The sequence below is a fragment of the Anopheles merus genome, unplaced genomic scaffold (assembly GCF_017562075.2).
Source record: "Anopheles merus strain MAF unplaced genomic scaffold, AmerM5.1 LNR4000730, whole genome shotgun sequence".
In the NCBI taxonomy this organism is placed as follows: domain Eukaryota; kingdom Metazoa; phylum Arthropoda; class Insecta; order Diptera; family Culicidae; genus Anopheles; species Anopheles merus.
Window position 1 is genome coordinate 19,899 of NW_024428310.1, and position 12,699 is coordinate 32,597.

A 12,699-nucleotide genomic window follows, 5' to 3' on the forward strand; every position below is an offset into this window, starting at 1 on the left:
GATTATACACACTAATAAAGCAAAAGTGAGCAATATTTGAACAAAACGCAAAAACGCTTTAAAAAGTAGTTTCTCCTTTTGTAGTATTTGTATTTTGTTTTAAATGTACATACAAATTAGACTTAACGTTAGTGCGCCAGTTCACCCACTGGGAGCTTCGTCTTACAATCCTCTTTTGACGGGCTTGGGTGCAAAGTGCACCTTGACCGGTTTGCACAGCTCCAGCTCATTGTTGGGCTTTACCGACAAACAGATCGTTATCTCAACGGTCGATGCTTCGGTCCAGACGCCGTGCGACAGCAGAACCTTCGTCCGCAATCGCCACTGCGATTCGCTTTCGCCCTGCTCCGTCATGACCTTCTTCAGGTCGCGCTTGCGCGGCACGATGATGTGCACGTTCTGGTCCGGATACTTCACCTCAGGCGCAGGTCTTGCCGCTGGCTTTGCTGCAGATTTTCCAACTCGGCCACAAACGGAACGGCAGCGATCAGCCCCGCCGTCACCTTGATGACGTTCTCCGCACTGTACGAGTTTTCGGTCGGTTCAATGATTCGTGCTTTGCACATTTTGATCTGCGGAAAGATAGAATAGCGTTTGTGAGAAGAAACGAAGGCGAAAACACAGCCGCCCGCATACTCACATTTGTGTTGATTTGGGGAATAACAACTGGGGCAGCCGTCTGAACGATTGGTAAAATCTCTCGATACACACGGCCCGGCTTCGGATCGCCCACCGAGGCCAGCTTGGTCAGGATGGCGCTCGTAAACGTGTCCGCAATGAGCGGGGTATTTTCCTGCAGGAAGCTACTCGCATCGCTTGCAATGTGCAGCAATAGCTGGCAAGGCCCGAGGGCACTCTGCGACCGGTCCTTCACGATCAGCACCAGATTGAGGGCGCTGGCGCGAAGGCACATTTGCTTCACCAACAACTGATCATCGATCGTGAGGTTCGAGAAGAGATTCTGCAGCATCAGACACTTTTTGATCAGCTGCAGAAGACACTCCTTGATCGGGGCCTTGATCGAATGGCCCGTGGCGGCCAGCTGCAGCTGCTCCATCTGCAACTGTGCGCCGAAAAACACGGACGTAAAGTTGGCCGTTCCCGAGAAGGCCGGATCAATCTCGGCCAAGCGATCCAAATCATCCTGGGCCGCTTTCAGCAACGCTTGCCGGGCCTGGGGAGCGGAGTAGGCGCGCTGGATGTTGCTAAGCAGCGTTTCCAGGAACTGTCTCGAGCCAGTGGACCCGATCAGATTGAGCTCCTTCGTGTCTCCGCCAACGGCTAGGCGAGGCACAAAGTTGGGCATCGTGTCACGCAGGTACGCGTAGTGTTTGATTGTCGTTTCGGGGAACAAGCTCAGCATGGCCGGTAGGTGCTGCGCTGCATTGAACAGCATGATAAGTACGCACACGTACGCGGGATCTTCAACGTCCCGCTCGGCACTATCGAAGAACGGATGGTCCAGCAGTAGCTGTGGCGTGATGGACATGCAAATCTCCGGATGCTTCTGGCCCACGCGCTGCATGCAACCGAACGTCGAGAGACGATCTTCCGGGTACTTTAGCAGCACATCCAGCACTTTCTGCACAACGAGCGTGAGGCACGCCTTGGTGGACACTTTACACGCTCCCAGCATGAGGTGCAGCCCTTCGCGCACCTCCACCGAGTAATCTTCCAGCGAGCTGAGCATCGTCTCGAGCTGATCTTCGCGCAGGATAATGTGCCGCGAGATGGCGGTCAAGCTGTAGATCGCCCGCAGCCGCACCTCCTCGATTTCGTCGTTAAACATGTCGACGAGAAAATCGAGCGACGTGACCGCAAACAGCGGATTCTTGAGCGCCAGTTTGCACATCGAGTTCACCGAAGCCGTACGCACCTCGAGAAATTCATCCTCCAGCCCCTGCACCAGGGCCCCGCACGCGCCGGACGCCATCAGCGACACGGAATCGGCGCTGATGACTTCCTTCGGTGCGTCGTCGGCCCACTTTTTGCCGCTCGACCACTCTCCGCTGGCGAAATGGGCCGCGCTTCGCTCGTGCAGACTTCGCTTCTTGCGCATGTTGCTCATCAGCTTCTTGTCCAGCGTTTGGTGCAGGAACTCGTCGCTCACCATCGTCATGCCACCGAGCAGCTCTGCCGCGAGCGTGCGAATGTTCATCGAAAGATCGCAGATCGCAGAGCAAACCTTCCCGAACGCGTCATCGATCAGGCGCACCTCCTGCTCGGAGTCTTGCACTTTTATCATCCTATGAAGGGAATAAAGGGGCAAATGAATGATATAGAACACATCTAGAAGGCGCTGGCTTTACTCACTCTTCCGGATGCCGCACGCCCAGCTCAAAAACCATGTTTAGTGCCTCCCTCCTAACACACTCATAATCGTCCGTCAGTGAGGCACAAGCCCTCGGATACAGGGACGGTGGCAGCTGCACGCCCCGCTCCCCCAGTGTCAACATCGAACGAAATGCTTGCGCACGGACACGCGCATCCGGCGAATCGGTGTACTTTCCGATCAGCTCGAGGCTTTCCTTTTCCGCGTCCGAAACGAGCACGAACACGCCCAACAGCAGGATGGCATGGCGCTGCACATTGTGGCTGGGCGAGAACAGCTTCACCTTGGCGAAAAAACCATCTGATTGATGTACGCCACGGACGGGTGAACGATTTGCCAATCTTTTCCAGCACTATCAGCCCCTGCGAGATGACTTTGGCCGATTGCTCCACCTTCAGCAGCTTAATGACCTCATCGATCAGCTGCTGCCCATCGATGCCGGTTTCGGTGGCCAGATCGGCAAACAGGGAGAGAATCTTCACCCGCACGGCCGACTCCGGCTCGCGCTGGAAGTGTTCCACCAGCTTGCGGATGGCGTCCGGAACTCGCTTTCATCGAAGTGCATCGAGTCGGTGATTTTGAGCAGAATCTGCAGCGCATCGTTGCTGGTCGCATCCTCGAGCATGTTTACGTAGGACAGGATGGAGGTGAGTGTGCCGCTGGATTTACAGGCATTGCGACGGATGCGTTTGTAGAGCCGATGGGTTGTAATCTGGGGGACTATCGTGGCAGGTTCCTGGAGGGGGTAATGCAACACTGCAATCAATCGTTCATACACAGAAAATAATGTTTATGAACCTTACCGGAAGTGTGCTGATTTCCGAAATTGATCGTTTCACTGCCAGAGCCATGATTGTGGGTGAAATATATCCAATTTGTTATTAAACAGCACCATAGAAAGTGGCCGAGCAGTGTCGTTTGTTTATATCTTGGCAGTAGCCAGCAGCGATTTGACAACGACAGTGTGTTGGTGAACGGTCCAGGTGGTTTGACAGTTTAGAGCAAAAGAATATGACCAACAATGTTCGATTATTTGAACTGTTTCGTTGGGTAGATAATTGTTAAAAGGAAGAAAAAGAATAATTACGATGAGATATTATTATTTTTCACGCAATTAAACGAATTTCAGCTCCAATTATAATGCAGGAAAAGCTACTGTCATTCTCAAGCGCTGTATGGCTTCGGTGAGCCAACCTGACGGTTCCCAAACACTCATACGAGATTTCGGATGAGTCACAACAAATCGCATCGGAGCAAAGCAAAAACAACCGAGAAAAAACGGTAGTGATTCAGAAACGTTGCGCATCCGGAGTTGATTTGCTCAAAGTTTGTCTTAGCCACAGCTAAAACACATCACGTTCCTCAACGATGGAGTGGCTGTTCGGGAAGCGCATGTCGCCGGACGAGATGATGCGGAAGAACCAGCGGGCGCTCAACAAAGCGATGCGCGATCTGGATCGGGAAAAGATGAAAATGGAACAGCAGGAGAAGAAAATCATTGCCGACATTAAGAAGCTGGCGAAGGAAAACCAGATGGACGCGGTGAAGATCATGGCGAAGGATCTCGTCCGGACGCGGCGCTACGTGCGGAAGTTTATGCTGATGAAGGCCAACATCCAGGCGGTGTCGCTCAAGATACAGACGCTGAAATCCCAGAACGCGATGGGCGAGGCGATGAAGGGCGTCACGAAGGCGATGACCAACATGAACCGCCAGCTAAACATGCCACAGATCCAGAAGATACTGCACGAGTTCGAGAAGCAGTCGGAGATTATGGACATGAAGGAGGAGATGATCAACGATGCGATGGATGACGCGATGGAGGACGAAGGCGACGAGGAGGAAACCGATGCCATCGTGTCGCAGGTGCTGGACGAGCTGGGCCTACAGCTGAACGACCAGCTGTCCGGATTGCCTCAGGTAAGTGCTCGCCCGAAATGGTTCCACTATCTCCGCGGGTTGCGTTCTAAACCGCGCATGCATTGCATTCTTGCAGGCGTCAGGTTCGTTGGCCGTGTCCGGAGCGAAAGTTCCTCAGGCGGCAGCAGTGGGAGCGGCTGGTGGATCGGGTGGAGCTGGATCTCCCGTGTCGGACGCAGATGCCGATCTACAGGCACGATTGGACAATCTCAGACGAGAGTAACCGTGTTTTCGGGCTGGCATGAGCGATCGTTACGTCTCAAGTGAGCGCGACGCGCAGTTCGCGCAACGATCACGTAGCGGATTGGTTAATATACGCTCCCGTATGTTGTAAGTCATTAAGGACGATAATTTTGTTTGAGCTTGTTTTATTTTCCTTTAAATCGTAAGTTGTACTCCCCTTTTGATGCTGCTTTATTTTGTCGCAATCGACGCGAACGTGAATGTATATATGAGAATAAAGTACCGAAAATGGTTCGGCGCGTCCCAAACCTAGCAAAACCTGTTGCTCTCGTAATTCATTAGCGGTAAGTTGCTCATACTGCTCTTTAGATACAGTTTCTACTTCTATTTCCATACAATTTTGCATCGAAACGTGTTCACAAAGTGCTTTATGTGAGTTTGAGGGGTTACTTAAATACTTAAATACTAGAAAAAGAAAACACTCCCACCAAATGGTTGATTGTGTTGCAATGCAGAACATTTTATTCGTATCCTTTCTCTGAATGATGCTTTACCAATCGCACTCGAGTCGTAACTGGAACCGGAAGCCGCTTTCTCCCCCACTCCTGGTCCAGTTCTGCTCACCAGAACACTCAACGCGCTAGCAAATAAAGTATACAATAGTTTGAACGCGCCAATAAAATATCTCTATCATAAAGTGGAACAAAAATAATACACAAACTTTAACATATTTACCTATGCTGAACGAGAGTAAAAATAATGTGTTTCATCTGTATATTTGCGGCTCACGTGCTCTACTACTACTAAGTGGTGTTTTGTGTTGTAAATGTAAATATGAAATATGAATGTAGTAAACGCTATTCGCTTAGGTTGTACCGTTGTCTTACAGGACTATGTTAACGATTGTCTATCCTTGCCGCGTTCTCCTGGCCCTGAATCCACCCCTTGTGCGGCAAGCGCAAGCGGAGGAGTGGTCAGAGGACGGATTTATGGTTTTAAATAAATTTGAACTAATGCGAAACGAAACGATAGCCTTAGAGTAGATTGAGCGCGTGTCCGTCCGTCCACACTGCGACGACAGGATACACGCTAGGCTGTGTTTTAGCTAATGGTCCCAGAAACACGCACACACATACACGTATTTACAGCTGATTGTGGAAGCGTTTTGTTTGTTTGTTTGTTAGTTAGTTAGTGTTTGAGCTTTGAGACAACAACTCAACAGAATGCTTACAGGAAAAACACAAAAAAACAGTTTAATCTCTTATAAGACATCACACTTTCAACGGATGAAAAGCGTTGAACTTAGCTTTCTTATATCTTCTATGAATTTGATTCCCTACGAACTAATGGCAAATTTTGCGCTCGATTGCAAATAGCTAGCAGTAATTGGGTTATCTCATCAAATAATCTCATCAAATGAAGATTGAACAACATAACAAAACGGAGAAACAAATCAACAAAACACATAAATCTCAATCCTAGTGGAGCTTTCTTCTAACATTACTTCTAACACACAGATAATATCGGTAACAATCTCGTTTTTTGTCTAGTTTTGCCATCTTTTTTCATTTTTTATAGACAAACAATTAATTTTAACAAACAATTTTTAACAACCATTCTGCTATTTCTTCCAAAAACACTAAACATTTTGGCTCAACAAACTAAAATTTGGACAGTGAAGGAAAGTTGGGAATTAAAACATAAAACACTTATGGGGAGGAAACTGAGGCAGGAAATGGGGGGGGGGGGGGGGGGGGGGGGGGGGGGGGGGTGGGCGAGGGAAATTGTTCTAAAATAAACAAAACAAAACACGTCTAACGAAACTCATTGTCCAGACAAATAAGCAATAATTGTCCTAAGAAGAAAAAAAACATTCGCTAACCTTATACATTACAGTATCCTAAGCAACTACCCTTACAAGCCTACTAATTCGCTGCGTACGTAAATACAAAAGTAAGTTTCCGCCAAACAGAACGGTTTCGGTGCTACACACTACTACACACGTACGGCTCCCGCAAACTATCCTTGTACGTGATCAACGGAGAGAGAGAGAGAGAAAAAAAACAACAGTAAGTACTCTGTGGCGGCAGTGACCGTTTCCGGCAGCGTCATTACACTCGGGCTTTACACACTTAAACAAAACTACAAAAAATGGCAAGAATGTCGAATGATAAGAAGAGTATCTCTGCATTTCCGGACTGTGTTCCGGACTGTCTTCCGCGTGCTGCCGGCATTTTCCGACCGGGGATGGGAGGGCTAGGCAGCGTTTATCATCACAGGTAATTTTGAGTTGCAGAGTTCCGAAAACAAAACAAAAATGGCCCCTTCATCTCCCCCCAACCTAATAATCCCAATGCGCTATCACATTCCGACGATTGCGTCCGCAAACGCACCACACACACATACACACTTGCGTAAATACACATTAAAATAGGAACAAAGTAAATTTGTTTAGTAGGCGGCGACGGCAATGGCGGCCGGCTGAGTGTGCGTTCACCTGCTGGCGACAATCGTGGCAGTGTTGGTGTTGTTGTTGTTGTTGGTGGTAGTGGCGGTGAGCAGCATCGGCGGTGATTGTGCCTGGGGGATCACCATCGGTGGCAGCGGTCCGGCCACGTTCACCACGGACAGCGTGACGGGTGTGACGGAAGCGACCGGCATCGATTGTCCCGTGCTCGGGTCGCTGCCCGCGGACGACGCCGCCAGTGGCGTTGACAGGCGGCTCTGCTTGCTCTGCTTCGTGACCGTGCCGCCGGGCGGGTTCTTCTGCGCCAGGTGCGTCTGGTAGTGTTTGGCCAGGTGGGCCTTCTGGCGGAAGCTTTGCCGCAGAGCGAGCAGGCGAACGGCTTTTCGCCCGTGTGCGTGCGTATGTGCACGTTGACGGAGTACTTGTCCTTGAAGCCTTTCGAGCAGATCGAGCAGTAGTGCAGGGAGCGCTCCTTGCGCTGCCCGTTGCCGCACTGGGTCGGGCTGGTGGTGGCGGTGTTTGTCGTTGTGCTGGTGGTTGTAGTGGTGGCCAAGGACACGGTGCCGTTCGCACTGCCCGGACTCAGCATTGCACCACCACCACCACCGGCAATCGTGTTGAGGTTGCTCATGCTCGTGTTGTTGTTGTTGGTGAGACAGGTAAGTGTGGAACCGTTGTTGTTGTTGTTGGAGTTGGCTGCTCCGGCCGCACTGTTGCTGAGAGATCGCTTGTAGGACTTCTTCGCCCGGGGCGCTTTCGGCTTGGTCGAGGAGGTCGTCGTCACTACGTCCGAGGAGGTGGTCGAAACGGAGGGCTGTCGGTTGAGGGTCGTGCCGGCGCTTCCCGTGGGAGACAGCACGCTCAGCGTGTGATGTTGATGGTTGTTCGCACTCGGCATCAGGGCGTTGGGAGGGACATTGGCACTGCATCCGTTGCCCATGGCGGGCGCTTCCACGATGATCTCCGTGTAGTTGTTGTTGTCCGTGCAGAACTGCTGCACCTCCGTCGCTATCCGTTTCAGCTTTTCGTAGTCCTCCGGGAGGGTGGCATCGAGCGTGAAGAACATGTCGTCCACCACCACTGTTCCGGGACCACCCGGTCCACCTGCACCAAGATCCGTCACCTGTCCAGTGGATGCGACCAACTGTTGCTGGTGTTGATGCTGTTGATGTTGCTGCTGCTGCTGCTGCTGCTGCTGGGAGGTGGCCGATTGGTTGGTGGAAGCGGGCGAGTGTAACACCGACTCGTCGTACATGGTGCTGGCCAGCGTGGAGTCGGCATAGGCGGCGAGCGAGTCGTTCGGATCGCCGCCCGAGTACAGCACCCGTCGCAGCTCCTCGTCCTTCATGTGACGGTGGCGGGTAGCACGGTGATGGTCCCGTTGGGCAGCGGCAGCCCGGTGCCCTTGGTGTAGCCCTTGCCCTGTAGCGCACTGCGCAGCAACGACTCCGCCGTGTCCTGCTGTATCACGTTGTGGTCCGACATCTGCCAGTCGTTGTTGTGTTGTTCTGGTACGCCAGCACACTGTTGGGGTCAAGCAGCTGGCTCGACAGGACGATGTTGCTGGACGTAACAGGCATCTGCTGCTGCTGCTGTTGAGATTGTACTTGTTGGAGTTGAGGTTGTGTGTGAACGTGGTGGGCCGCATGTTGCTGAACTAGCTGAAGATGTTGATGTTGCTGCTGCTGCTGCTGCTGCTGCTGCTGCTGCTGATGGTGCGGATCTTCCTTTGCGTGATGATCCGTCCCGAAGCCACTGTCGTCGTAGGAGAAGCATTCCGTCTTGACGTAGCCCGGGAATCCGCCCAGAATGGTGTCGAGATCGAGATTGGAAGCGGGAGCCGCTGGTTCCGACCCATTCGGGTCCTTCCGTAGTACCCACGGTTCCGGCGCTCCATTTAATACTGTTAGTGTGTAGATCTGTAGTGGATAAGAGGAGAAGGGTCGTTTGGTTGTAGCGAAGAAGGTTGAGAGCGACTGGCAGTGTGTTGGAGAAGTGCATGCCTCATACCTGTCCATCTGTATCGGCAACTTGGTTGTTGAGTGCTCCATTGTTGCTGTTGTTAGTGTTGCTGTTGGTGGCATTGTTGCTGGTGCTGTTGCTGGCCGGTGCGCTGGCAGTGTTGCTCTGCTGTATCCAGCAATAGCGATTCAGATCCTCAAACATGGCCGGATCCAACCGGTTGGCATCTTTGTCTGGACCCCAGAACTGGTTAGTGGAAACACACACAAAAAAAAAAACAAAATACATAAAACCGTTATTAGTTTGATGGTCAGGCGGAGATCTTAATCCGAGAAACATTCCCAAGTAGGGAAACAAAACCATGTCTTGCGATTAGCGATTGTTTGCGGGAAGGATTGAATTAATTAAAAACGAACGCCACCAGGTCGCTGCAGGTTTGATCACTTATTGATTTATGACCGTGCGAGATGTACCTTGAACACCTATTTATTGCACATATGCCGGATGAGCGATGCATTCGCTGAAACTAAGGGGAATAACGGAGGATTTTACGACGATTGGTGCTGCAGGTTGTTGCATTGCGAAACGGTCACGATCGAGGCTCGTATAAATATGCTGATGAGTGTGGTGTTCGGAATAAAATAAAAACGGCACATGGACTAGCAGGTCGTGAGCATTAGCCAACCTGGAAGATGGCGATGATCGTACACGTGCAAAGTGGTTGCAAAGAGCTTAATTCGGTCGCTGGAAAAAAAGCAACATCGCTTTGCAATTTCAACCTCTGCTCTATAAAGCCCGTGCATCATACAATTTGAGCAATATGTAAAATTAAACGTGCTGCTATCTATTTTATTAGGCTTTACCAGGTTCTGACCAGCGATCGTGTGCAACCGAGAGAGTAGCAATTGGCTTGAACGGCTTAAGACAGCTGCAGACCGTTTCGGAACTACCGCCAGACTGGTCGTGGAAGCGGTAAATTACAGACCACTGGAGCCGTCCAATAACTGGGCGCAATTTTTACAACCCGCGTGCAAGGCAAGGGGAGGGATATCGCTTTCGAAAGGCTAGAAATTGAGCTTCTTAGTGGGAGGCATGGGGCGGGAGTACAAAAATCGGGACTTATCGATCAAGATAGAGGTCGGCTCGAACCGTGGTCTGGCCTTTCGTTGACGGTGAAAATGTATACTAAAACGATGTTATCGCTGGCCACATTAGGCCTCGGTGGCAGAAGAAACCTCTGTCTTCTGTGCGTGCGTGGAGGAAGTTGAGATAGTAAAAAAAACATAGTAAATCAAGTTAAAAATAGCAAACGCTAAATCGTTAAACTTTAACGACAATTTATTCCTTCGCATTCCACACATTGGTGTAGTAGGTGTTTGCGGGAGCAAGGTAACCTGATGCCTCACTCACTACGAGGGTGGTCGTAGCTGGCCGAGCGCGGAGCGGTGCGGGAAGGAAAGTGCTTTAACTATCCGCCCGCCGTCGGCAAAGCGCGTTTCCTTCGAAGCTAATGATCGCGCGCACCGGTTTGCCCCGACGAACCCCGCGTTTAGTTTCGCGTTGCTGATTTGCTAATAAATCTTACCATCCTGAGCCTCCACACCACCCTCGAGGGCACCATGGACTCCGGACGAGTGGTCGAGAAACGTCGTCGAAAACGGTCCACGGACTTTCAGTTTCATCCAAAAGTCATTTCGCGCTGCCCGGAGTGGAGCGGCGGAAGGCAGCTCGAAGGGGAAAAAAACGGTCGCAGGCAGGGGGGTAAGGAGGACCGCTCTCGGCAGACGATTATACGGCGGTACAGCAACGCATACTGCGCGTTAATTGATTGACGAATGCGAACGGATCTATTTGGGAACGGGTTTGCGCGGCACGAGGATGCTCTCTCCTGCCGTGCCGTGCGTCGGCGGTTGATACGAGGCGGCTGATTAGTTGCTGGTGCCGGTCCCCCTGTATGCTGCCAGTTGGACAGTTGGGCAAAGAAGTCGTGCACTTGCAGCGCCGCATCGGCTAGTGGCCCTGTGGCCTAATGGCACTAAATCATCATCACTCAAGCGATCTGGGCGGGGGAAGGGACAGGGCGAGAGAGTGAGTGGCGAAGACGAGCGTGTAGATAACGTCGCTGCATTGCGTTCGAGTGAGGATCGCAAGACAACAGAGAGTGAGAGAGAGATAGAGAGGGGGGGGGGGGGGGGGGGGGGGGGGGAGGTTGCTAAGAGCTAGGCCTGTTAGACCTGTTGCTGGATACTCAGTTCATCGTAAACCAACATCATTAAGGGCAAATAAAGCCAAGGAACCACGGTCGGCACGGATTTTGCGGCCCAAAGGACTTGGGTGCGTGCGTGGGCACGAACCCCCATTGCCGGGGCGTCCAGGATTAGGCGTTTGGGTGTACATGGCGAAGAACAGGGAGTTGATAGCGGCAGATACAATCGCCAAGAAGCGCCTGTCATACGTTTCGGGGGATACGAAGGGGAATGCCATGCAGTGCGCTATCGGCGATCTGCGATCTCCGACCCATATCTTGCTCACCGATCGCACGGATTTGTAACGATCGGTTGACAATCGGTGGCACCGTGCGGCGGTCAAACGGGAAGATGTCTTTACTTCAGTTGAGGCCGGAGTGACACTACACGGATGGGTCATTAAGTGATGGTGGACATGTTAGGAAGCATCGTTTGAAGATTGAGTGTGTGTATGTCTGTGTCGTCCAGAGAACGGTGAAATGGAGTCCAGATGGTTGATGGTTGGGTGTATTGACGATTTGACGTTCGTTTAGGGTTGGCTGGAGCCTTCCAAGTGAAACAAATAGCTCCCTTACACTCACACACTGTTTGTGCCACACGGAGGGCATGGCTTTGGCTTTTTAATTGGCAAATAGCTCCCCCGCCACACGCGTCCGAACCATGAATAAAGCACAGCTACGGAAATAATTAATTTATTCATTAGCAGACACTCTCAATCAGCTGCGATGCGAGTTTTGCACCGCTCGCGAACGCTTGAGCGTTTTTGATGAAGATGACATAACGCGCAGATGCAATCGGATCGGATGGTTTCCACCGCTTCTGTCATTTTCCGGCGAATCGATGCGTTCAGTCGTAAAACGGTGCCGAGGCCCTATTAAAGCAAACCCGGAGCGCATAATAATAACGATCGTTTCTGTTACGAAAAGCATTTGAGCCCCCCTTTGCGGAGCGGTACACTGGTCAATAATGGTTTCACTGATGAAGAGCCGTCGGGAAAAGGGAGGCGAGGTGAGTTTCGTTTCAAAAATCGATCACACACCAACTGATCTTATCTTGCACTGGCCGCAGATCGCCGGGGGCTTCGCTGGACGCACGCGCGCGTACCATGAAAGCGCCTCTGGCTCTGGTGTGCGAGAAGCGTTGGAAAACCTTGTGCGTTGTTGTTTGTTTTTTTTGCTATGTTTCGTGATTAAGATTAAAATCGTCGTGCCAAAGGAGGGGAGCAATTCGGGCATGCAAGACACGACGGGGCTCTGCGCAGAGGAAAAATTGGCCACAGCAACGAAACCTCCAAGGCAGACTGTTTAATTCCGTCCCGAACGGCGGACGATGACGAATGCCCTGATGAATTTGAATCTGCTCTGTGGCCCACCGAGCTGGAGGGCTTGGTAGCGAGTGCCGCCCGGGTAGTGAGGAATGGAGCAATAATTAAATTAATTAAACTGTTAACGATCGGCCCGAGCGATGCGGCTCGGTGCGTTATAACTACGCGCGGCCGCCGCGATCGAGACGTCCGATAAAGTTCGGAAAGGTCGGACGTGTGGATAATTATACAACGCACGCACGGCTCTAGAACGCATGGCAAGAAG

General features: G+C 51.4%; 2 protein-coding genes and 1 pseudogene across 2 annotated transcripts; 1 reads left to right on the plus strand and 2 right to left on the minus strand.

Annotated features, from left to right (window-relative positions):
* Positions 1-85: 85 nt before the first annotated feature.
* On the minus strand, positions 86-3,256 carry LOC121602947 (integrator complex subunit 4-like). Its single transcript, XM_041931703.1, is given in 8 exon segments — positions 86-419; positions 422-572; positions 641-2,246; positions 2,314-2,629; positions 2,632-2,658; positions 2,661-2,876; positions 2,879-3,068; positions 3,136-3,256. Coding segments are annotated over 8 exon segments (2,811 nt in total). The 5' UTR covers positions 3,184-3,256; the 3' UTR covers positions 86-162.
* Positions 3,257-3,535: 279 nt separating this feature from the next.
* On the plus strand, positions 3,536-4,747 carry LOC121602948 (charged multivesicular body protein 2a-like). Its single transcript, XM_041931704.1, has 2 exons — positions 3,536-4,252; positions 4,329-4,747. The coding sequence occupies exons 1-2, from the start codon at positions 3,701-3,703 to the stop codon at positions 4,473-4,475; spliced, it is 699 nt and encodes a 232-aa protein (XP_041787638.1). The 5' UTR covers positions 3,536-3,700; the 3' UTR covers positions 4,476-4,747.
* A 2,150-nt stretch (positions 4,748-6,897) lies between these two features.
* Positions 6,898-9,155, minus strand: LOC121602946 (annotated as a pseudogene).
* Positions 9,156-12,699: the final 3,544 nt, after the last annotated feature.

Bases quoted from the DNA above. Each gene is read 5' to 3' on its own strand.
- LOC121602948 (XM_041931704.1), top strand. From the start codon at position 3,701: ATGGAGTGGCTGTTCGGGAAGCGCATGTCGCCGGACGAGATGATGCGG. The intron at 4,253-4,328 runs GTAAGTGCTCGC...GCATTCTTGCAG, and splicing joins AGCTGTCCGGATTGCCTCAG to GCGTCAGGTTCGTTGGCCGT.